Source organism: Megalops cyprinoides, chromosome 21, assembly GCF_013368585.1.
Source record: "Megalops cyprinoides isolate fMegCyp1 chromosome 21, fMegCyp1.pri, whole genome shotgun sequence".
Lineage (NCBI taxonomy): Eukaryota > Metazoa > Chordata > Actinopteri > Elopiformes > Megalopidae > Megalops > Megalops cyprinoides.
In genome coordinates this window covers 19,626,469-19,652,059 of record NC_050603.1, presented here as the reverse complement: position 1 = coordinate 19,652,059, position 25,591 = coordinate 19,626,469, and the positions used below count along the sequence as shown (strand labels likewise).

The following is a 25,591-nucleotide window of genomic DNA, read 5'->3' as shown; positions in this document are numbered from 1 at the left end:
TCAGAACACAGTCCACCAGTCTGTGATTATCTCTCCAAGGCGGAGCGTGAACCGGGCCTTTGTGGGAGGGGGGGGGGGGGGGGGGAGGCCCACGATGGACAAAACCCCACAAAACCCAATTTAATCAAGCGCCTTTCCCATGGAGCGCGGTTTGCCGAGGGGAGGGAGGAATCTGCCTTCTTTTGTCTTCCATATTTAGCCTGGCCATGTTCGCTGACACTGGCTACCCGGGCTCTGAGATCATAACTGTCACCCCTCCTGCACTCCTGCGCTGGTTCTGATTGGCCAAAAATCCCGCTGGTGATACGTGGGCCCTGCACGGATCGGGGTCAGGAGCGAACCGCGGTGCAAGCGAACGCTAAAGGCGTGAGACTGACGACCAGAAGGTTGTGAGTGTCCCCAATGGGGACATTTCTCGGCCAAAGTGAATCACTGCAGAGAGAATCAACCCGTGCAAATGTTAACCGTAGGCGTCCAGAATCAGCAAATAAGTTCTGTAATGGGAAAAAAGAGCCAGCTGTCTCTGAAATGTCTGATGGGAGGCGGGGTTGGGAGGAGGGTCATCTGATGCCGCTGTAATTTAGAAACCTGAAAAGTGCTGTGAGACTCTCGCAGGGTCGCAGACACAGGAAGCGCTTTTTATTTCACATGTAATCGTCCTTAATAAGGCCGAGAAATTTCAGCGCTAATGCTTTAATGCTCCAGGCCCTGACAGGCGGGACCTCACCATGTTTGCCTTTCAGAGCCGCAGGGACCATCTCTAAACAAGTCTGAGGCCGAGGAGCGTAGCCGTCGCTGTCCAACCAAAACCAACGATGAAATGAGCAGCAATAAGCCCATCTGAACTTAAGAACCGCACTGACACAAGGCATTTCTCTTGACAGAACTAGTCACCATTCATAGATGGGAAAGTCTGTTTCACACCAAAACAGATGGAAATACAGTAGTAGCTATGGAAATTATTTTCCATAGAATTAGTGAATAATGACCAATTCTGTCAAAAAAGCAAAAAAGAACAATTACAAATCACAATGAACTCTAAAAAACTGACTAAAAGCCAAGGAACCTTGACATGTCTATATGTCAATATATTGTTTCCGGTCCTTGACTCTTAAGATGGGGAGTCAAGGCTGTCTTCAAGACTCTTGACATCTGTGTATTTTGCAATGTGTGTTCTTGCTGGTGCCAGAAGCCACTCCCTGTTATTGGCTGCATTTTCGGTGCAAGGCACTGACCTCTCTAACATGTATTTTGCATAGCAGACATGTTTATAGCATTTCTGAATGACAGAAACATACAGATGACTAATTTTTTACTGCGTCATTACACAGTTTTTATTCTTACAGTTTTGTTTTAGGCACAAATCCACCAATGTACACAAGTCTGTTGTCAGTATACTGTAGTCTTTGTGAATTTGCCTATTTATGTGAACCTCTAGAACATAACTCCTATGAATGTTGTGGTTTCTGTATAAAAATGTACTGTAATAAATTGGACACAAGTAAGTAATTATGATAACAGTTCTAATAAATACTAATGAATGTTTATGAACTGTTATAAAACTCAGTATGCAGTCATGTGTGGTGCTTATTAAAGCATTATGTGTTTATACATCAGATTCTGTAAAAGTGAACCTAACTCTCATAGCAAAATTGGTTTGTTCAGTTTGATCTTGTTAATTTCTTTCAACCTGCGGCACAGTCCATATATGAATCAACCTAAAACAGCAACCAGCGGAATGGATAAAATTATCCGCAGTGGTGCACTTGATATGATCAAGGAAACACTCAGTGTTCCACTCGGCTCAATCAAAACCTCCAGCACGCTCTCGTAGCACTTGATCCTGACGTGTGAAACAAGATGCTAGCGGAAGCGGGTCTGTGGTTTCCGAATCGCTGGAGGGCCGGCGCTGGGAGCCGCTCCCGCCCGAGTCACGCTGCCAGGGCGGCGCGCCGTGCAAGCATGGTTCTCTCTAAACGGCGTAGCGAGGGCCAATAACATTACAGGCCAGTCGAGGGAGGCCATGCAGGGAGTGAGGGACACTGGAGCTGGCGGGGGGTGGTTTCCGAGGATTACAGCCCATAAATCGGGAATAGAGAGTGCGGAGATGTGGTTATTGGGGGCAGCCGGCCGACCCTCTCTCCTGCTTTAATGGGACGTGGTGTGGGGGGGTAGGGGGTTAGGGGGGGTAAGGTTACGGTATGCTGACTGCGCAGGGTGGCTGCTCCGGGCCGCGTTTCGGGAAGCGCGGGTTGCGAGGCCCCGCGCAGTTTGTCTTTCACCGCTGACAGCCCCCTGACATTTGCGAAGCGGGCGTCTGTCTGCAGTTGCTCCCTGAAATCAAGCCGCTCTCTCCACATGTCCGCCGCGGGCCTCAGCGGGTTAACAACTGACATGCCGGGGTCGAGGGGGGAAGACAGTTGCTCCTCTCCTGAGTGCTGAAGAGGATGTCAGAAGACTCAAGGGTTCTGTGGCAAAGTATGTGACCTGTGTCAAAAAAAGCTCTCTGGAAACTTGTTCAGTGGGGCAATGGAGGAAACGTGTCAACCGAAGGGGACACAATTCAACGATGAGTCCAAATGAAGCAGCTGGTTAAATCATTACAATCAGGACAGAGGAACCCAGTGTGAACAGTGGGTTAAATCAGCGTTTCCCAACCCTGCTCCTGAAGGCACACCGTCCTGCATATCTTCTATCTATCCCTGCTCTACCTACCTGACTGAACTCATCAGTGGCACTTTTGATTAGCTGAGCACACCTGATTTAGTCAAGCAGGAAGGATACATAGAAGATATGCAGGACAGCGTGCCTCCAGGAGCAGGGTTGGGAAACACGGGGTTAAATCACTACAACCAGGACAGGGAATCCAGTCAGAAAGGCAGGTTATACTGCTTTACCCTTAACAACAGCTCAGTCTTAAACAGAATCTGGATGGTTCATTGACAGTGAGGGAATGGGCGTTTAGGAATTGATCAGTTTGCATCCTAGCTGTGAGCAGACAATTCTTAAAAGGGAGGTGCTATTTTTATCTTGTCCTCTCCTTGTTTCAGGTCCTCTTTCCTGATACCCTTTAAGGTCAGTAAATATCACACTTAGGGTCTTTGTAGGACCTGCTATATGATCTCAAAACAGTGATCTTCCCGTTTTCATCGGATCTGCAATGGCAACAAAGCCATGATTCTGAGGAGGGTGTGAACCTGCTTCACCTGTTTTCTTTTCTCCACAGAGAGGTCGTAGGTTGAAGCTCCATGTAGGGTTTCTTATTGGCCCGGGAGCAGAGGACAGAGGGGAGACGCACCAACACAAACAAGCGCGGCCGTCCGCTTCCCGGCCCGGGCGGAGCTCCAAGCAGACAGAGCTCCCCGGCTCGCGGCGGGCCCCCGTGCCCCAGACAGACAGTTCCCGTCGCCGCGGCGCTCTCCGCGTGGGGGCTTGCAGCCGCACAGACTTTCCTGGCCCTGCCCCGCCGGAGGGCTCCATTTCACGGGGGTTCACATGGGCCGCGCCGGTTCCCAGCCACGCACGAGACGCAGGGGCATTCACGCACACACCCCTCCTGCCCTGACCCCTCCCTATTACCGGGGTCACGGCAATCTGCCTCCCAGCAAGCTCCTGGGGGTGGGGGGGGAAGCGGGGGCAGGGGGGGTGGTCGGAGGTCACGCCAAGGCCCTCTTGCCCCTGCACAGGTCCGGATCCGTGTTTCGATCCCGGGCTCGTTACCGTAAGAGGAAAAGCGTGCAGGCAGGGCTGTCATGTTAGCACAAGGCAGCCGTCTGACAAAGTGAAGGGCGCGTGGAGACCTTAATGGATTCTAACAGCGTTAACAGGGCTGACGCTCACTGAACTTTTCAGTCAAACAGGGAAACCATGGCAATTTTGATCTTTTTTGGAGCACCTTTCATGTATAAATGACTGTAATTCAACATTACCTGCGCATGACGAAGCACACTAAAAAACAGCCACATAGAACACGCAGATCTGAGAATCTCAGAGTCATTGGCCCCGGTGCTGAGAACTGGCAAACAGCCATTAACGTCAAATCAAATTGTTCAAAGGTTCCCAGAGAAAAATGGAAGTTGTGGTACGGCACAAACTTCCCTAGTTGTGGTCAGCAACACATGGAGGCAGGACACCACCCTCCTTCCTGTCTCCTCTGGTCTCCCCCCCCCCCCCCCCCCCCCACCCCCCATCTCCTGATGTAAAAGGATGAATGGGGAGGCACAGATCTGACCCCGTCCCCCTCCCTGGAGAAGCTCCTTCGGTTTCTGCTCTGGTTTTCGGCTTTCTCTGGCATCCGCGGCGGGGGCCACCCACGTGGAGTCGGGCTGTAACCTGTCTCCAGCCCGTCTCCGCCCACACTCCCGGACGCATGTCACACAGACGCTGCTAAAGCGGCGCTGCAGGAAGAGCCGCACCGACGGCTCGGTCACTCCTCTCCAAATAAACACCTGAGGTGAAGGCGTCACTTCAACTTTGTGTTTACAGAACGAGAGCTTTTTTTGAACATGTAATAATGGGAGACAGACATGGTTCTGTAAATATCATGATATTTGCAGAATTGCACTTTTGCAAATTCCCTTAATAATAACAAACGAACATAACAAACTATATATATATATACATACCGTTCAAGTAAAAAGTTGTGGTCACAACTTTTCTTATTTATTTTTACCATTTTCCACATTTTAGAATAATAGTAAAGACATCAAAGAGTAGTAAACAAATCAAAACGTATCTTATTTTAGGTTCTTCAAAGTAGCCAAAAAATATTTTTAAAAATAAAACATTTTTTGGAAAGAAATTCATGTATTGAACCACCTGAAACAACATTGCTGTACCGTCAATGTTTATCTTTATGATAAAATGAAAAATACAGTCACTGTGTGAACTGGATGGTACATCATGCATTAAATCAAAAAATTGACAAACAGCGGCCATGAAGTTGTGAGCTATGGGTGAAAACATCCAGGTCACAGGTCATTGGGTTGCAGCACGGCTCAGTTTCTGTGATGTGAAGCGGTCTGTTGTAAAAGGATACCCTTCAGGCAGGATGGTAGTCCATCACTCCCAAGTCATGCCTTTGATCTTTATGATGCCGAACCTCGACCAGAGAGGCGCCAAGCAAGCCTGAGGCATCCAGGCAGGGAATCGAACGCACAACCTTCTGACGATCCCATTGGGGGGGAGGGAACCTATGACCTCCTTGTGTCCCTCTGACCAAAAGACTACAGTGGCTTTTATTTTAGAACTGGTTGCCCCCAGTCTTTGAGTCTTTGTTTAGTTACAGATGTGGTTTTGGCTTGTTATTTGCCTAAACGTCCTGTATTAAGAGAGAGCGGATGCCAAAGCTTTGCAGCATTCCTGACCCAGACTTGGAGAAAACAAAAGGGTGATTCTTCCTTTTCCCCCCAACCCCAAACCAGCTTCCCGGGATGCAGTGGGTCATGTCACAACCTGACACAGGAGCCGGGAGTATCTTCGATGCAGCGTGCATCTGAGCCTCTCCGTAGAGCAACGGGCGAAACAGAGCACCGGAGGGACGCATGGGGGCGGAGAGAAAGACAAGGCTCCTGCTTCAAGTGGGTCACGGTGCCACTTCCTCCGCTCACATGCATTGTCACAGCGACAGGCTCGATTTCACGCGGCGGTACGCGACCGCCCGGCGCGGGCCGCAGACTAAAGATAACAGCCCCGCGAGTGAGGGAGGGAGGCCTGGACGAGCTGCCCTCACTGGGGCGGGGGGAGAGACGGAGAACAATGACGCTCCGCCAGCACAATGAGAGGTGTCACACACGTTTCGGGGAGAGTTAGTATCTGCTTCCTCTTCTCGTCCCTGAGACAAAGCTCGCTTTTCTCTGGGGACAGCTCCGAAAGCACAGGCCCTGTTTACAAACAATATCAACTCCAACTGCTGCTTGTCCTGATGGGTAACTTATTGTCTGGGCAGGGAACATCTGTCTGGGTGCCTCAGTCTGTGGAGTGACACTAGCCTTCAGTTCTTAGCACTCACTGGTGTAATGTGAGTTTATTTGTTTATTTGGGAGGCCTATCTGTCCAGCACACAGCAACATGACATCACATCATATAGGATTTTTTTTATTGAATTCCCATTAATCTGTCCTGTAAGGCTGTTTCTGGGTAGTTATTGACTCACATGCTGTTACATGCTTATACCGAAAAGAAACACTTCACTGTACTCTCTCCCCATTGGCTCGTCCTGTGTCTGGACCTTGATGACGCAATATTAGATTTGGTGTGTCACTTTTCATTGACTGTGATGGAAACGCAGCGTCTGAACAAATGAGATCCTTCCACAACGGCACAAATCCCCGGGGCTTACTGTGGTATTAGGGTGTCAAGCGAGAGAATCTGAAAACATTTGCGGCGATATTTAACGCTCTTTATCGATGCGCTGAATTATGTTCTCGCATGCCTGGGTAATCGTAAATGGTTTGTAAACTGATATGGTGACCCGTTATCTAAGACGAATAAATAAATGTAAGATTCCTAAAAATGAACAATGACGGCAGAAAGACTGACCGACTCACCCCGTGCTTTCCTGATGGGGGGAGTGATGTCGTGTCGCGGGTCCTCACCTTCAAAGGAGCTTCTGAAACCACTAATTAGAACATGTGACAAGAATGAGGAACAAACCGGCAGAAAATAGCAGCGTGGGAACCCTGTGTGAACTTCAGTTACAGCATGTCCCCAACCCCCCAAACAAAAAGCCCTCCCCTACAATCAGGCGCAAACACGGGGGAAAAAAATGAAGTCACTGAGTTACTCTGTCATGTTAACCAGAGGCTGGCAGCAAGAACAACAACAACAAAACAGCCTAAAGTGCTTCCTGTCATTCATAGTAGCTATAAAAGGGAGCTCCTCTTCTGTGTGGATGTAAATTGCACATGCTTTATTTAGACCGATAAGCATCCATGTCTAAAGATATCAATCTACTAATAGATGAACGGGGTGGTGACCTACTGGAAATCAAATAGGAGCACGTCCTTATTCCGATGCCTGATGCTTTGTTTGCCTTTTTCCTGAATGGGGCCCCGTGGAGGGAGGCCATACGTTTTTTGTTTGTTTTAACAAATCGAACATCACACTTTCTCGCTTATCGTGCAGTCATCTTTATTGCAGGTGCAAACAGCCCCGAGAAACGTATCAAACAGAGGTGGGAGCCTTAGGGTTGTCTCTCTTGCACACTCCTGACAGCCCGGAGTGAAGCCGTGCATGACGTCCAGTCGCTGCTATTGACCCGCGCAGCTGACGCCAGACAATGAACAGCGCACGGGGTCACCGCTCGCGCTAATGGCTTTTGTGTCCTGCAGGCGGCCCGGCTTGAGAGCCCACGGGGGTGTGTCTTGTGCTCAGCCTGCAATGTCCTTTCTTTGAAAATCTGGTTCACCGTGCCCCGTTTAATGTGTAATGCATGTTAAATAACAGCCGCGAGAGCGATGCACCATTATGCATGTACAACCGCCCGGCACCTGTCACCAAGCCATCGACGCATTCCTTTTTCCAATTACTTTCCAATTAAACTGTGAACTTCGACCCGCCCTGCATGCTCTACGTGCCTGTTTTATCATGCTGAATTCTACTTTCGTTCCTTACAAACCGGAATTCTCAGGGGACCACGATGAATTGCCTTATTTTTTTAAGTTAGCAGACTGCGTTCCGTACTGGCCGCAAACTTCTTCTTACGACACAATTCATTGCAGCTGGTGCGGTTCACCTGCGTAAAGGTGGCAGGTATTTTTTGGCTTTATTTTAACCTTTGTGTTGCTTCAGTAAAGTGTGTAAACACAGCGCTGTATTTCAAGACTGGGCCTTGCAGCTTCAGAATTCGGTGTGTGGACACGATGAATAACACAGCCTTATTTATGTCAGTGTATTTATTTGGCAGACATTCATGTCAAGGGCGAATTTTCGTGAAGCTCAAGTGATTCTGCCATCGGCGGCCCCCAAAAGCAATAGAAAAGGGAACAATCCCTGTCAAATTATTTGTAAGCGTGGCGAGGACTTTGGCTGTCTGGGCATGCGGCGTGGTGTGTGTGTTGGAGTGGAGAGGTTTCTTTTAATTGCATTATGCCTTTTGTTGGGACGCAGTCCTCCCAGCGCCGCTCGCATCTTTACCACGCACGATGCCTCGCCGTGGGGTAAGGCCAGACTTCGTAGCTTCCTCTTGTGCGCCGCGCTGGGTCGGATGAGTTAGTATTAGATTACAGGTTCACACGCTCGCTCGCAGACCGCCCGTCGCCCCAACCAATTGCCCCATTCATTCCAATGCCGGAGACGGCCGTCGCCCCTGATTGGTTATCAGCGCTCGGCGATGGAACTTTCCCACGGCTCGCGCGTGCTGACAGCCGGCCAGCCACTTCACAACGGGGACAGACAGCTACAGTGCCCGGAGTGCACGGGGGCGGGGTCCCGGAGTCACGGACTGCGAGCCCATTGGACCACTGTCAAGAATATTCAAAGCAGAAGGGCGTGTTCGGTTCCGAATCCTGGAAACCGAACCGTCGCTCAAAGCTTTGTCGATTTTTTATTGGCTCACCACTTCCCCTGCCCCGCCCCTTCTCGCTGGCAGCGGCGTAGAAATGATACCGTGGGAAAGCTCGGTGCTTTAAACTGGGGGGCACCGGCGGCGCAGCTGACAGTGGTAACGCTGACGAGTCGCTTATCGAAAGGACTACAGGCTATATCGCAGTCAAAACTCATTTGCGGTCAAAATGAAAAGGAATCATGATTTCAGCTCCTCGGACAGCGAGCTCGACGAGAACATCGAGATCGAGAAAGAAAGTGCCGATGAAAATGGGTAAGTTAGTAGCTAACCTACTAGGTAAACCGTATAGGTTAATTTAGTTGACTATAAATATCGTGCAGAAGCACTGCCGTCATTCCGAGACGTCGTTTTACAGCGAAAATATTAAAATATGCAAATATTCTTCTTATCATCCTAGGTTCCACATTCCTTATTCTCTTTCGCTGTCGTTAAAAATACACTGTGAGCACGGACAAGCAAACAATTTGGCAGACGACAACAGCGATGACTGAAGCTGCATTTAGCTAGCTATGTAATCTAGCTGCTGTTGCTCGGTTCAGAATATGACACATATTAATAATACCTCCGTTGGATTATTTGAAATTTCCAGTTATCTTTGGATGATAATAAATACTGACACGGAATTTTTATCCACATATTTAAGGAACCTCTGTTCTCCACACGGATCAATGTCTCCTACTACGTCGTCTCAAGTGCAAGCGAGAAAACGGCGCCGAGGAGTGAGTATTTAGACTGTTACCTAAAATTCAATCGATCAGTGTAAGTACCGGTATAGCTAGTTAGCTACGTACGTGTATGTAAATGTAGCTCAATGTAGATGGGTAAATAGTTAGCCATAGTAACTGTGCGTCATTTGTAATGTTTTATTTTAGCTATCATCAATATAAATTGATTCTCTCTTCTATAGATCATTGAAAAACGTCGCCGTGACAGGATCAACAACAGTCTAACGGAGCTGCGCCGACTCGTCCCCAGCGCCTTTGAGAAGCAGGTACGAACGGAGCGTCACCTGAAATCACTGCACTTCAAGTCCAAACGTGCAGAGCTGTGCAGTGTACCGACAATAGCATAAACGCATGCGATTTGTAATGAAAAGTATTTTCGGACGCTCATGTGCACAGTCTGTGTTTTTTAAAATTCGGTGACTCTCACAACCTTGCCTCTTTGCCCCAGGGTTCGGCTAAACTGGAGAAAGCTGAGATATTGCAGATGACCGTGGACCACCTGAAGATGCTTCACGCCGCAGGTGGTAAAGGTACTTCACATTATTCATATACCACAGTCAATTTTATGTATAAGTAATACTGACCCTTTTAGCCTGTTTGTGGGTTGTCACCAAGGACCTTGCTTTCATTTAAAATTTACATTCATTTGTACCCTGTGGAAGTTTATTTTATGGACTAAGTTAACCTGTTTGGTGCAGTCATTGATGTGGAGAAGGAATACAGAATATTAAGAGGTTGTGATAGTAACAATAAAATCCCAGGGCAAGTTGTTTTTACAAATAAGTGGTATACAAGGCCTTGAAATGTAGCCTCATTTTTAGATGACAAATGAACACTGTGTTAGGTACAGGTGAGCTGTTGTTGTGTTGGCTTCTGTTGCGAATAAGGTACAGGTTTTTCTGCTCTGGAAAGTGCTCGCATCTGGCACTCTCTGGAGCTGATAGACTGAACAAAGAGTAGATTTCCGCTCTGCTGGTCTCGCTGGTTTCCAGGCGCCTCCCTGACCACGGCTCAATCTCCCCACAGGGTACTTCGACGCCCACGCACTGGCGATGGATTACCGCGGCCTCGGGTTCCGGGAGTGCCTGGCGGAGACCGCTCGCTACCTGAGCATCATCGAGGGCCTGGACAGCACCGACCCCCTGCGGATACGCCTGGTCTCCCACCTGAACAGCTACGCCTCCCAGAGGGAGGTGCACACGGGACTCGGACACTTAGCCTGGGGCTCCGCTTTCGGGACGCCCCCCGCCCACCTGGCACACCACTTCCTCCTCCACCAGCAGGGGGCAGCAGCGTCACGCAGCACCAGCAGCCCCCCTTCCTCCTCCTCCTCCTCCTCTCCTTCCTCCTCCACCACCTCCTCGCCCTCCGCCGAGCCCCACGCTCCCAGCAGGCTTAGCGGCACGCCGCACCCCGATCCCGTGCACGGGCCCCTGAGGGTGCCCCCAAACGGGGCCCTGCCCCTGCCGGTGGCCGCCTCCAAGCTCTCCCCGCCCCTCCTTTCCTCCCTCTCCACCCTTTCGGCATTCCCTTTTTCCTTCAGCGCCTTCCCCCTGCTCTCCCCGAGCGCTCTCAGCCCCTCCACCCCTTCCTCCACTGTGGGGAAACCCTACAGGCCCTGGGGCATGGAGATAGGGGCCTTCTGAACTTTGCTCCTGCAGACTGAAGGAACCAGCTGAGCTGGGCTTCGGAGAACATGGTCACATGGTCACATGGTCAAAAGAACCTGCCAGTCAGTCGTTTTCTTTCCCTGTTGTTCCTCCTTTTCACTCGGCAGTAGAAAAAAAAAAAACAAGGCAGACGCAGATATAGAATTGCAGCTCTAGTAATTCTATTTCTATAAACAAAAGAAGAAAGGCAAAACAGACTGATTTACGACATCATTGAATTTGTGTTTTTTTTTTTTTGAGCAGCAGGGGGTAGGGGTGTGTGTTTGTGCGGGCGGGGTGGGGGTGGGGGGGGGTGTATTGCCTCCCCTCCCCTATTAGTGCCACTCCTGTTTTAAACCAATCAGGGGTGGATTGTCCAGATGGTCAAGCTGTTGCCCATTTACTTTGCAGTGAAACTGTCCCCTTTGTTTTCTGTGTTTAGTGGTGCGCTGCACTAGTGCCCTGCCCAGCGACCGAGAGGAAAGCGGGAACATTTGCATAGTAAATTATGGACTGGACTCTTTGCGACCAAGTGTGTATTTAACAAACACTTGGAACAGAACGACCAGATATGCAAGGGCGTTTCAAACCGAAACCGAATTTACATGTGAAAGCGTCCTCAAAAAAAAAAAAGATTCAATCACTTTCTTTTTGGATGCTGTTAGATCTGAGTCCCCCACTGAATTTTTCTTGCTATGGTGCAGCATACGGTCGATTGAGGAAAACGGTCAACTGCCCTTTGTGCTCCTGTGATATTAAGTCATGGTGTTAACCTGCAAATTCATTATCCTCCTCAGTAACAATGTTATTGAATCTGTTTCTACCTATAGAGCGTAGTTTTGTATCTCTCAAGGCTACTAGTTGAGGATTTTTATTTCTTTCAAAAAGAATCAAGTTTAATTTTTAGAATTCTAACTGTATGCATGTCTGAGACCTGCAAAGCTGATTTTTTTGTATTGTATACTGTATATTTATACCTATTAAGATGTATAAACATAAGGATTACATGGGCACCTTGAAGTACACTCTTTGATCAATTCTTGGTGTCATCCTATTTTTTCTGTGACTGGCAGTTACATTTTCACTAAGGGACGTTTGGAGGAATTCAACAGCACTGAACAAAATAAAATCCAAATCACACAGTGGCAATCAGGCATTTCTTATGTACCGTCGGAGATCCCTGTGTTCTCACTGAGTTTGCTATTGACCTGCTATTTTGATAGCCACCACCCCCACACCTCTTTGTGAATGGCGAGTATGTGTTGACCACTGCACCCTCAAACCGTTTTTTTTTTTGTATTTCTCTGGACTACACATTTGTAAATGACATAAAGAAGGTGTTTACAATAGTAAAAAAAAAAATGTATATTTTATGTGTGAACAGAGCGTTGACAAATCATAATTCTCAGCTTTATATCCTGAGAGGGTTAGAGGTAAAGTTAGGTGTAGGTCTGCAGGAGTTAGAATGGTACTGCAGTCCATCCTTTGTATACCGATCTGTGACTTCTCAATAAAAAATTCAAAAAAAAAATTCGAGAAAAGCTGTCTGAGATTTCTCGCTCGTTTTTCTGCGTTGTCCCTTTCTGGGTTGACTGACAATGATTCCATTTTAGTGGGCGGTGGCGGCATTGGCAGGAGCCTGTTTTTCGTCTGCTTCGCCCAGACAGCCACACCCTCCCCTCCTCTACGGTCACAAGGAAATCAAAGGTCATCCCTCGGACGCAGTCACCCACAGTCCACGACCTCCCTGTGTCATTTCTGTCCCAAAATACGCAGGCGTGGGCAGTTCTGAAAAGACTGAGTGACTATCATCGAGCGAGTGAACCCACGGTATTTTGTATCACTTTCACTTGTTTGTTCTTACTTGGTTGAAGTTGAGGTTTCGTGTACATTCCTGCAGACAAATTCCAGTTTACTCTCTTTCACTGTTCTGCATTGTGATAAATACACATATAAATATACATACAGATATACTATATGTAATGTGTGTGCAACACTTTACATGTACATGTATGGGTAATGCTGTATATAGACTTTATGGGTAGCTGAAAGAGTAAATACATACACACCATTCATGTAAATGTAATCTCATACATGTAAATGTCACCTTGTTTTGAGATTGGTTTATATCTCTGGGTATCTGACAAAGTATAGACACATATCACAATGCTTATATATTCAATTTCATAGATGTATGAGTAATATAATGTAGAAACTGGATCCTTATGGTAACTGAAACAATATATACACATACGCATTGTATGTGTATGTATATACGTCCCATTATGTGGAAGCTTTATGGGTCAGTATCTTTATGTTTGATTCACACACTGAGCTCATCTGACTCCATGGCAAAGGAGAAACTCTGCCAGGTTCTGTAGTCCCTCTGTATGTCCAGGAAGCTATCAACAACAAGAGGATATCCTGGACAATGGCCGCCGGGCCGGACCTGTGGGAAGCAGGAGCTGCGTGGGTGAAGAGGAGGGAGAGAGAGAGAGGGAGAGAAAGAGAGAGGGGGAGAGGGAAGTGTGCGCACACAGCGAGGCTTTGTCCAGGAGCGATGGCTCCGCACACGATCGCTCCCCGCTTCCTGACCTCCCACGCAGCCGCTCCCTCCATCCGTCCCTCCCTCTCTCCCACTCGCCTCTCCTCCGTCTCGCACGTCTCTCTTTATCTTCCTCGTTGCCTCTCGATCGAGTTTGGTCTTCAGCGAGCGCGGCTCCTCAAAGAAGCTCATTGTCAAACGGGCTGCTCTGCTTCTGTGTGCTGCTCCATGCAGTAAGAATAGCAAACTGTGCAGGAGTTGCATCTCTGGGTATTTGTTGAGGCTGATTATGGCTGGCTTGCCCAGGGAGCAGATAACAGAACAGGCTGGATTGTGGTCACTTATCCCCACCTAGTGGTCATATTTATAATTACAGCTGAGATTCCTATTCTACCATGGAGAGTGAGAGTGGTGATTGTCAGGTTTTCACCACGATGTGAAATGGCTCTCCTGCCACACTACACATAAATATCCACTTGAATTAATCAAATGCATATATGTGGTATATGATGTTCATTTTTTATGGTACACAAAGCAACCTACAAATATTAATAAGCTACAGCATTATTCATCGCGTCCTGTTAATGACATAGTTCTGTTATGTCATGGCACATGGTATTCTTGGATTTTTCATTACTTACATGTAGTACTTCTGAGGATTGGGTCTTTGCTTTATAAATGTTGCAACATGATGATCAGTGTATATACCAGTAAGGAATGGCATATCATCATACTACACAATAAATTTATTTTACTTTCCTTACATAAAATATATGATGAAGATCATACCTTTTTTATTTATCTCAAAGCAACCCCATCTTAATATTAAAATGTTAAAAAATTACTGGAGTATTACATATAACCGTCATTCAAAAAATTACTGTTATGGCGCATGGTATTATTTTACCATTTCTGGTTGGCTGGTTTTCATATTATATTTACATATAGTACTTCTGAGGTGAGATTCCTAGCTTTTTTTCCACTTGTAGCCTGGTGATTAGTTAAAAGGCATACCGTACAAAACTGTCAGATTAGAGCGATATTGAAAATTCAAATTACCACGTGTCGTAGAAGCCGAGAGACTCACAACTTGACACACACGTTCTCATTCACAGATCCCCGAACCTTTATTCACCACAGCTTGCTCACAAAGATACATGTGGGGAGAAAAAAAACAAACAGTAAGCAGAGGAGCCAGGCAGACAGATTCACCCCGAGGGGAAGGTTACTAAAGTGTTTCACAGATGCGAACGGTCTGCACCCGTTCCTCGCCCCGGCGTCCGAAGCGAAGGGACATATACGACCCGTCCAAATCTCCAGAAACACACGCGCTACGCACGCGCAGGGGCGCGCGCACACACGCACACACGCACACACACATATGGGCACACTATTACACACCGCTATACGTGTGTCACTGTTACAAGTGTGCACTTGTGACAGAGTTTCACTGACAAGGCCTTTGAGTGTCATGTCTGTGGCCTGCCCGTGCAACCCTGGAGCCCTGTAGGTTTGCAAAATCTGCACGCAGTGACGTGACTGGTAATTCTATGCTAAACATGCATTCTTTGATCTGCTCCTGTTTCAAACCTGGCCCACATTTCTGTGACTTTGACTTTCAAAATACTGTTAAAACACTGTAAAAATGCTAAAACGCTCCACAGACGATTTAACTTCATCAAATTGGCTAAATATGTTTGGTGTTGGTTTTTCTCAGCCACACCTTAGCAAAAATGTACTTTAGACTAATACAGAGGGCTGCTGTATTGCACTACAAGAAAGAGGCCAGGGACCAGAGACCTATGATTAAGAGAATCCAAATCCCAGCCTTCTTGCGCTAGGGAGGCAGAGATCAATTTTAGACACAGCTAATCTATGCAGTCGAAACCAGCAGAGATCAAAGCGTTCCCACAGCGAGCGATGGATCACACAGTTGGATGCGCCTTGAAAGGGTGGGGGCGTGACATGGCCGGGGAGGGGGGGGGTCAGAACGAGGCATGCAGGGTTTAAACGCCATTGCGCTGCGACGGAGGGACCCGGTCCTCAATCAACGACGGAGCGGGGAACGTCCCGTGGCTCAGAATACGGGACTCACCTCCTCGCACGAGGCACACAGCTGACGTGTGTGCGTGTGTGAGTGCGTGTGTATGAGAAAAAGCGAGAGAGAGAGATAGAGAGAGGAGGGAAGTGAAGGGCTTGTAAATGCTATATCAGCCGCATGAAAACTACTTCTAATTTACCTGGGGTCTGAGTGCACTAAAACCGCTTGCATTCTTCACACCAACACGAAAACACACATCATGGGGGAAACCAGACACCGCAAAATGTCAGCTAGCTGGCAACTCACAACACCGAAGCCCGTTCACGAGACAAACCGCTGCAGGTTTTTAAAGAAACACATACATTCATGAAGGAATAAAATTATAAAATTGCACACCGCGATACTCTTTTGTCATCTCATATAACAAAAAAAGGAAGTATTTACAAAACAATACCCATTTTCGTGTCGTGTTTTTTTCTTTTCTTGTTTCGTTTTCGTTTGATTTCGTTTCGTTTGATTTCATTTCGAGCAAATCATTCTTCGGAGAGGAGTGTGACAGGTTTATTCTTGTGTTTCGTTTCGTTGGATGATGCTGAGAGTGTAGGGTGGGCGGTCCTTCGTCTGCAATACGCTGGGGTGGGGGTCAAGGGGGCGTCTTCATGCTGACAGCTCTTCTCTCAACTCTTTGTTCCTGCGCACCTCCATGGCATGCTTCTCCTAAGCGAGGCACAGAGACAAGTTCATTACTCTCCCCTGTGCCCCCCTTTTGACCAAAAACACTGTGGAAACCTACTGACACATCCCTCCCTTTCAGATGATATGCTTCACCTACACAGACAGTTGTATTTTTGTCTGAATTTTTCACTTGAAAGAAAAACCATACTCTTTACCCCGCTCCCTAATTCCCGCCGACAGCCTTGCCCTTCCCCACCCTGCCCCCTTACGACAGACGTGACTCCGTCCCCTATCACATGCCCCGCCCACTCGCCTTCTCCTGCAGGCGCTCCATGATGGAGGCAAGGTAGGCCTGGCGGTTCTCCTTGATCTGCTCCATCTTCATGGTGAGCTTCTCCTCCGCCATCTTGCTGAAGTTGCTGTTCTCCTCCATGGCCTTGAGTAGGACGTCCCGCTCGTGCTCGCGCTTCTCCGCCAGGGCCTTGAGCACCTGGGCCTCCTGGGACTGGGGGCGGGGTTGTGGAGGTGGGGGGGTGGGGGTGTGGGAGGGGTTGGAGCCGTTACGCACATTACTCATTCACGCAGCACAACGACACCCTTCCTGTTCCTGCGTCCTCTGCATCATTCCCTGGGGCCCCGGTGCGATGCAGTGCTACTGGAATGCAGCCTGTAACCAGAAGCTTGCTGGTTCAATTCCCCAGGAGGGCCACTGTGTCCTTCAGCAGGGTATTTAAGGGCACTTAACCAAAATTACTTCAGTAAATACCCAGCTGTATGCGCAGATAATATGTTAAATGCAGGGTCTCCCTGGAAAGGTACATCTTTCAGGCCAATAAATAATAATTATATCCTTGTATGACTTCCATGCGCCAAACCTCCTATTTTTTTCTCGTGAGCTACCCTATCCCTCTTACATGTTTCCCAGTTAATGAAAAGAGCTAAATATGGGAATGCACAGACGATGTAGCAAACATGTACTCTGATTGGTCAATTCTCTGAACAATCTTGTGATTGGACACTCACTCTCCTTCGGTCCTCGGCTGCCTCCAGCTTCTTCTGGATGTCCTCCAGGGAGACGTCCCTCTTCTTGGGGGGCGAGGTGAGGGTGTGGGCGGCGTCGGACACGGGGGAGGGCGGCTTGAGGATCACCTCAAAGGCCTGGCCCGAGGCCCGCTTGTTAATGGGCTTGACCTCCATGTCTGCAGAAAAGGGATTGATACCAGAGAAGCTCAAAATGCAGACAAGGTCCCAAGATAACCTTTAATGACATGCTCGAAGAAAAGGTCACAAATGACAAATGACATAGCTCACCTCTGAACTGCTAAAAATCTGGGTTATAGGACCCATGGGAAGCACCTGACTGACCATGCAGGAGCGTGTATTTTTTGTTTCATACACAATATTCTTTAGTGTATATTAATTTTATTCTTTTGATTCTTTAATCAGTATGTTGTAAATCCAGGTACTTTATGGTTAGAGTGAATCGAGGTCATAAGCATTATTTTAGCTTGACCACCACGCTCCTGTATGAAATAAATTGGGTTAGGCCACCCCGGTCCTGGAGAACCAGACGCGTTTTTGTTTTGTGTTCTGTCAAAGCCCGTAATGAAGTCATCGTATCAATTCCGATGCTAAACGAACAATGGCGATTTTGTGCATCCGGTGAAGCGCTGAGCTCCTCCAGCACACAGCCACTCGCATTCATTAACCACGCGACGGCGACTTCAGAGGAAACAAAAGCCAGAAACGCCTCTGACACTCCGAGGCCAGGTTTGCTTACCCCCCTGCGGCAATGCCAAGCCCGGAAACGGACGCTGCGCTTACCTTCGAACTCGCCCATCAGAGTGTTGCGAGACTCCGGGTAGAAGCAGGAGCAGATGAGCGAGAGAACAGACAGCTCCTTCATCTTCTCTTTGTACGCTGCAGAAATCAAACGGACAGCGGCCGCCTCTGTTAACCCACCGTTTAAAAGGAAACGCTTTAAAGGGAATCTTGACAGGTTCATCATAATACATGTTCAGTGCGGTATACATAATAAAAAAAAAAAAACACAAGCAACAAAGCGCTTTTGTTGGTGCGGATTGGTTCTCATTTCATGGCTGCGATTCATGTCGTGTTTGTCACACTTCAGAGGAAACATTCTTCCCTCACATCCTCTAATTGCCTAAACGACTGTAAGCGTCCCGTCAGAGTTCCGTCACCACACATTACGCCGGTACCTCTGCGCCCGTGACACAAAGCAGACACGCCGACTGCAGTTACTGCTGTGAGGGCACTGTGTGATGTCTGTCACAAACAGACAACAGAGATGCTCTCGTTGTGCCCACTACATCACATTGCATTATTGTACATTTTTACATTAATGCAATATAATGCACATTGACATTTAGCAGAGGCTCTTATCCAGCGACTTACATAGGTTATAGTCGCATCCATCTATAAAGCTGGATATTAACTGAAGCAGTCGTGGGTTATGTATGTTGCCCCCAGAAGGGAATCAAACATGCTCCTTATGTTCACGGCACATGCCTTGGTTGTAAAATTGCTAAAGGGCTGACCTTGAATTGCAGTACACACTCTGACGTTCTCTGGGCTGAAGGGGAGGCTTCAGTCCAGCAGTGCAGCTCTGAGCCATGCCCCCGTGTCAGACAACCTGCTCCCTGCCTGTTCACCAGACCCGTGGCTCGATATGCAAGATGCCAGATACGCCGCTCATTTGATGGTGGTTCTGTCACCCCTCCCCGTCCGAGAAATGGGAATAAAAACCGGGAAGACATGTGGTGAGCAGGTCGCCCTCTGGGACACAGAGAAGAGCGCTCGGGCAAGTAAACACGGAGGCTGCCGTCTGTGGAAGGCTGGTAATTTGCAATTACCGGAGCAGGCAATACCAGACATTTCTGCTCGAGGGGGTGGACATCTTGGCCTTATTATGAGCTGTTCGGTATGCTTTGGCATGAGCTACGGTGAACTGCCAGGACTCCAATTCTGCTAGAACGAGAAACTGAAACATAGGCTTATTCATTATATTTTGTAGGGGTGGATGCGTGGTTAGGTGCTTGTATTAGTTTTGACTGTATAAATGTAATAAGGTGATGAAATCCAGCCTGGCAAAGTATAAAAGAGAAATTAACCCCGTTTCCTTGACTACTGAAATAGTCCAAAGCAGCTTTACTGAGAAGTTCTGTAAACTTGACTCTTTCTGGTCAGTCTGAGTGTTAGTGTTGTTTTTTCATTAGAAAATCTTTGATTAATGATGAAGTCCAAATCGCAGGTATATTTTGGCGCCCTATCTGTAGAGCTTACATTTCCTCTTATGTCTATGATGTAGGTGAGCTCAAATTGGTACAAGCTGGCCACTTTCTACAGCAAAAGCTTGTGCGTGATGATTGGCCAAGCTGGGAAGCATCCTCCTCCAACCCGAGGCAATGACGGGAGGAGGCATCCTCTCATCACCAAGGTAACCGAGCTGCACTCCAGGCCCCCCGCAGTGATCCATCAGAGTATGACTGCAGATCGTCAGTTAAGATTAACCGACTGCTGCAGAGCGCCCCCTGGCTGCTGCTTCTGTCATTGCTTGCCATCTCCCCTCTGCCAAGTGCAGTATGAAAAAAAAAAACAATGCCAGGGTACTGAGCAAGAGAACATTGCCATTGCCAGTTCATAATTCAGTCTTAGCTCCGTCACCTGTCAAAGACAGGAAGGCCTACACCCATTCCGAGAGGGACCGCCTTTGAAAGCATTCTTCCACCATGACAGAATTGCAGCCTCTTTGAATACCACGCTGTTGTATGTATAGAACATTGTTTGCATGCCTCAAAGGAACAGAAAACAAAAAGTGGACCAAAGAGATTGGTGAAACAGACCCCCAAACCGTTCAGCATAGTTCACACAGTCCGGTACTGTCCAGCACAGTCTAACATTAGCCTGCATAGATCGGCAAAGTCCAAGTCCAACACATTCCAGTATAATCACACATACTGTGATATACTCAATCAAAATGTCCCCCTCCCCATCACACGCACAAACACACCCAAACACACACACATGCTATGCGCATATACACATACACACACAGAAACAAACACACACGTACACACACATGAGCGTACACAGACGTACCCATACTGTGCATGCTGATGGGGGAGGAATCGCCCAAGAGAAAACCGTTTCTCTGAACACCAGAATCTGGAATTTCTCCCAGACTCCTTCACATTAAAGACACACACTCAAGTGGCCAGTCCATCTGTGGGCGTCCTCCGTCAGGATAAGATCAGGGCCGATGAGCTGCCAAGTCTCAAACCTCACCAGTCAAAGTCCCCAGCGCTGCAACTTGCAAGAGCTTTAATAACTGTCAGCAAATGGATGAGGAAATCCAAACAGCTTATAAAGGGACACAAATGGAAATGTATCTTTTATGGCTAATCCATGAAAATCATCGACCACACAAACAAGACCTGATGCCCTTTATCTCTCTGCCTGGCCACCACTGAGAAAGACAATTTATGGGCCAACCCCTTACAAAGACAAAGGAGCAAGACCTTTACCGACAAAGGAGAGGAGAGGCCTCTGCTTAATACCTGTTACTCTGTCTGCTCACCTCATTCATCTACCACATGCACAAATGTGTGTGTGTGTGTGTGTGTGTGTGTGTGTGTGTGTGTGTGTGTGCATGTGTGTGTGCGGGTGTATGTGACAGAGACAGAGAGAGAGAGGGAGAAGGAGTGAGCGAGAGCTCATTCATGTATCACACACACACACACACACAGCAGATATGAACCCTAAAACAGCCATTTTGATTTCTTAAATTCCAATAAAACATATCAAACTGTTTTACATTTGGACAATGTAATCAGCAACCTGTATTCAAGTTAACACACCTTGATCCCGGTTCAGCTGCTTTCTTTGACTTTAGATATATTTGCTTCTTCTTCTTCTTCTTCTTCTTATTCTTAGAGCTATGTGTTGTATTTAGGCTCATTATTCCCTACTGTTATTTTGCTAATGCATTCACACGAATGATGCCTTGGATGACTATTTAATACCATGCATTATCATGAATTATAGGCTGTTAGTATCTCGTCCGATGCCCAACCCGACTTACACATTGTAAATATTACTACTAGACACGAAATGAGCGATTAGTCTTGTCTTTGTCTCAATAAACCACAATATGCCATTTTATAAAAAAGTAAGTGTTTCAGATTGGAATTCCTATGCGTTCTTCTCCAATACAACATTGGGGAAGAATGCTTGAGGAAACAGGTATCACAGGAGGATAATGCCAAAATCATGGCGAATAGATACCTAACCATAGAATCCTGCAAGAATCAGCTTGTAAATTCGGTTATTATAAATTCTCAGCTTCAAAATATTCTTTGTCGTGCCCCTTTGCATTGCAGATCAGTATTTCATTTTCAAGTGACAGCTTCGTTATGACAAGTAACGCGATGCAAATTCCTATTTTTTCCTTTCTACATCTTAAACTGTATTTAAGGTCATTTTATGCTTGCCGAAATAGTGCATAACCATATACTTGAGAAATACTTGCGACATATGTAATCGTGCAATTTGATAAAACTGATTTACACCCGTAAAAAAATCCTGCCTTGAAATCATGAGGAGACCGGCTCCTTGGGTGCGGTCTGTCTGCATTATGCTGCTGGGGCATGTGTCGGGCAATAGTGGCAGGTGCGGCATTACCAATAAAACCTTTATGCCTGCTATTTAAGGAAAAAAAAACGTTAACTGGTGAAATATTACCTTCAAATCACGACCACAGACAACAAACATTATATGTGTGATGTTACAATTCTACATTATCAATTGAATGCGAATTCCCGCTTGCATTTGCTTTCACGATGGGCGTTTTGTTGCTGGCTAGCTATTATCATAGGTGCTGTTCGGCCCTATTGATGAAAATCAAATGTCTGATGAAAATACTGTCAACACTCGTGTTCAACGCACAAACAATTACTTTTCATGTAAAATAGAGCGGTTTGTCTTCTGTTTTCCACGCGACGTTGATGCTGACCGCTCCCATGAATCGACTCGCAGCATCGGCTGTCTTTTGTAACCAGGACGGCATCCCGATAGCGCTACATCATGCAGCATTCACTGGTCTGATCAGCGAAGACGCTCGGTTACCCATTCTAAAACGAATGCATGCACAAAACTAGTCTCTTACCAATTGCGGTTTTAGCCATGATTATCGGTGGTGCAGAAGTCTTGAGTACCGGAGCGGGCGTCGCAGTTCTGGTCGGTGGCGAGAGAAAGGACTACTGTAAGGCACTGAGTCAGCAGAACAGAGCTCGGTGGGGAAGCGAGAGACACGGAGTAAGTGAATTACGAGCGTCTTCAGGCACAAGCAGATTGGCTACCCGCATCCCCTGACGCGCATCTCGAAGATAGAGGCAGCCGCGCTCCCAATATTCTCTGAGCCTGAACCTTCGAGAGCAAATTACGATAACAAAGTGCGAAAATGTGTGCGCTCCCCTTGATATATCAATGGTGCAACCTAACTAAAATGGCTTGAATTTAATTATGTACAACAATTTTGGTGCTGAACTGGCTTACAAGGGAGAAAAATAATTTCTGACATGTATCACATTAATATTATTAATGACCTTATTTTGTGCAACAATATTACTCTCTCACCCACGGAAGCGTGGAAGGAACATTCTAAATGCAAATCAAGTCTTTGGGCATTATTACCGGTCTCCGACTTCTGCAGCACTCCCACATATGAACTGATACAGTGTCAGTCATCGTCCGAGATTTAAAAATGAGGACGACAAAAGACAGTCTGGCTATTACTCTGTTTTTGTTGAGTATGCCCACTGTTTCCAGTTGGAAAAACGTTTATTACATAAACAGAATGACCTGATTGAGAAAGGTTAAAACGTTTGGAAGGAACCCGGTAATATTATGCGGTATACCACTGCAACAGTGTCCAACATCGTTGCTAATGGGGATTCGCTATGCTATAGAAAGCCGACAACACTTTCTCCAGCTCGATCCATGGCCAATAAAGAATTTAAACAACGCCCAGTTTGATTGTGAGAACTTTTGACTAGTATAATGTGATATTGTAGGTTAAGTGATTGCATTGTTCACACGAGATGGTAACTGTCTGCTCTGTTGGCTTTAGGGACCTAATGAACACTGCTGGTTGCTGGTTGCACCTATTTCCTGGTCTCATGACTATTTGGATGTAACCCTCTTTACCTGAATTTGGATAGACATATGCATCTGTATAGAAACCCTTACACAAGAAGACACGCTCCCTCCACACATCGTAAAGAAAATTTCACTGCTGTTTTACATTCTTGCCACAAGATGGCAATAGAGACTTGATCCAGTAGCTGTCTCGGTTGAACCTATGCAGAGACATGGTATCTGTAAACCAAGTTCAGCAGACAGCTGTTAATACCCAAGAAGGCTGGCGTATTCTGACTTTGTTTTTTTAGGTGTGTGCAGAGTGCCATACTCCGAACGTTTGCCAAATGCTATGCAGGCTTTATTAAACCCAAGCACGCAAGAAGTGTTCCATGTGAACCGGTATGGTGCGTTCTTCATTCGTAAATATTGAATATGCGGAATGAGTCAGCATTCAGTCAGATTCATACAGTACACCTGTCGGTTGTATCCAGTCCTGGTTCTCATTGCAGTGCTTGTGTTGCTCTGACAGGAGCATAAATATCGATCTGAGTTTTATTTATTTATTCGCTTATTTTAGATGGCCGTGTGCAGAACACATGTTCTTTATCCTGAGGTGCATGTGCTGGAAATTTAAGCTTGGAATTCACCTCTGTCTCTTCCATTTTCATGGTAGGGGTTTTCTACAAATCGCTGTCTTTTTAAAGAATCACCTCTGAATGATTTTTGTCCGTTTTCGCTGAACGAACGTGTCATCTACCCCTGTTTTAGGGGGTGTGTTTGCATTGTCATGTACTCTCAACAATTACAAGAGCAACTATTTGTTATAGACAGTCAGGGAAAATGGTCACTGCTAATGTCTAATATGAACGCTGAACAAACAGTAGGAGACTAGACAACGGTTTAGTACACCAGAGTCACTCATTAACTATAATGGGTGCACTTAGTGGTACTTAACTGTAACTCATTCACGCCATTACAAAAACAGAAGCATATTCCTTGAAGTTTTTTCCTTAATGAAACCTCTGATGGCATGTAGAGATATTGATAGCTCCCATGGGTTTGCAGACTGCATTGGTTTTTCATTGCAGTCTCTGTTGCTGAATTGAAATAACTCAATCTGGTTTTCCAGTTGCTCCTCGAAACCTCTCAGCTGCAGGGGCTGACTGCTTGTGTTTCTGATCAATGCTACATGAGTAAACTAATCTACAATGATCACTGATCTATAATGATCTGATCATCTGGATGTCTCATCTTGTCCAAAAAGCCCACCATCATCCAGTCCTCATGTTCTATATACTGGTGGCTCTGTGCAGCACCTGTGCACCACTGAACCAACAAAAAGCAATGCCTTAGGTTCCCCAAGGACAGGATTTGCCAATCCCTGAGGACCTACTTTGTAGCTTATGCATCAGCTACACTGTTAGGGAATATGTCTGCTTTTGCAGTGAAAAGGTTGATGCATGTACCTATGACCATAATTAAAACGTTCATTTTCTGTTACTTGCGGGTACATACATGTAATGTTTCTGTGCTGTTTTGAGTGCCCAGGGGGCCTTAGCAGTTATAATCCACAGGCAAAGCGTCGAACAACAGGCTTTCTCTACGGGAGGTATAATAATTGGACTGTTCTCCCAGGAGGTAAACCCAGAGACGCTGTGTGCATCTACTTTGCTAAAAATCACTTTTGGAGAGGAAATCGGACAGGCATGAAGAATGCAGACCGCTCCAGGTGTTCCGAGGTGAAATGGAAGTTCAACCTGAGGACAAGTCTCGAGCAATCATCGTGATTCCCAAATCTTTACCTCCGAGAGCGCGGCTCATTTTGAAATTCTCCCAAAGCCGCTCCTGTGTCCACCTTAATTAGCAGCTTCCAAGTGGGTGCTTTCTCAACCAGGAAATGTTTTATTGCTTTAGTGACAATGGATTAATTTCATTTTGCGCACAGTCAGAACTGGCGCTTCTAATCAGATCAGTCTGGCAGGCCTTTGTTTGTGGCCAGCCGGGAAAGTGTTCCTCTAAACAGAGGCCAGAGGGAACAACGTCTCTTCAGGAAATTGCTAGAAAGGGACAAAGCCATTGTATTTATTTCGCTTGCAGATATAGAGGCTGCACTAAGTATCTTTCGCTGTCTGGGCTGGAACGCAGTGAAAGTGAGTCCTTCTGCTCAGCTTGACTGCATATTGAACATGCGGGGATGTACGTCTGTTCATGGGGGGTTCATTACACCATTCC

The 25,591-nt window shown here is 46.8% G+C and overlaps 2 protein-coding genes across 3 annotated transcripts; one reads left to right on the top strand and one right to left on the bottom strand.

The window, feature by feature from the left end:
• Positions 1 to 8,646: 8,646 nt before the first annotated feature.
• Positions 8,647 to 11,231, top strand: hey1 (hes-related family bHLH transcription factor with YRPW motif 1). 2 transcript variants are annotated; one of them, XM_036515727.1, is made up of 5 exons: positions 8,647 to 8,818; positions 9,210 to 9,285; positions 9,474 to 9,557; positions 9,740 to 9,812; positions 10,318 to 11,231. In XM_036515727.1, exons 1-5 carry the CDS (start codon positions 8,733 to 8,735, stop codon positions 10,935 to 10,937), a joined length of 939 nt encoding a protein of 312 aa, XP_036371620.1. In that variant the 5' UTR covers positions 8,647 to 8,732; the 3' UTR covers positions 10,938 to 11,231. The 2 variants fall into 2 exon arrangements, with proteins under 2 accessions (XP_036371620.1, XP_036371619.1); XM_036515726.1 differs by having other exon boundaries at positions 9,740 to 9,821.
• Positions 11,232 to 16,050: 4,819 nt separating this feature from the next.
• On the bottom strand, positions 16,051 to 22,684 carry stmn2b (stathmin 2b). The gene is made up of 5 exons (XM_036515547.1): positions 22,386 to 22,684; positions 18,026 to 18,121; positions 17,225 to 17,400; positions 16,515 to 16,706; positions 16,051 to 16,243 (listed from the first exon to the last, which is right to left on the bottom strand). The coding sequence occupies exons 1-5, from the start codon at positions 22,402 to 22,404 to the stop codon at positions 16,184 to 16,186; spliced, it is 543 nt and encodes a 180-aa protein (XP_036371440.1). The 5' UTR covers positions 22,405 to 22,684; the 3' UTR covers positions 16,051 to 16,183.
• Between the last annotated feature and the right edge of the window lie 2,907 nt (positions 22,685 to 25,591).

Excerpts from the sequence above, each read along its gene's own strand:
- hey1 (XM_036515726.1), top strand. The coding sequence starts at position 8,733 with ATGAAAAGGAATCATGATTTCAGCTCCTCGGACAGCGAGCTCGACGAG. Across the intron at positions 8,819-9,209 it reads GAAAGTGCCGATGAAAATGG|GAACCTCTGTTCTCCACACG; the intron begins GTAAGTTAGTAG and ends CACATATTTAAG. Across the intron at positions 9,286-9,473 it reads CGAGAAAACGGCGCCGAGGA|ATCATTGAAAAACGTCGCCG; the intron begins GTGAGTATTTAG and ends TCTCTTCTATAG.
- stmn2b (XM_036515547.1), bottom strand. Across the intron at positions 17,401-18,025 it reads TCTGATGGGCGAGTTCGAAG|ACATGGAGGTCAAGCCCATT; the intron begins GTAAGCGCAGCG and ends CCTTTTCTGCAG. Across the intron at positions 16,707-17,224 it reads CAGCCGAGGACCGAAGGAGA|TCCCAGGAGGCCCAGGTGCT; the intron begins GTGAGTGTCCAA and ends CCCCGCCCCCAG.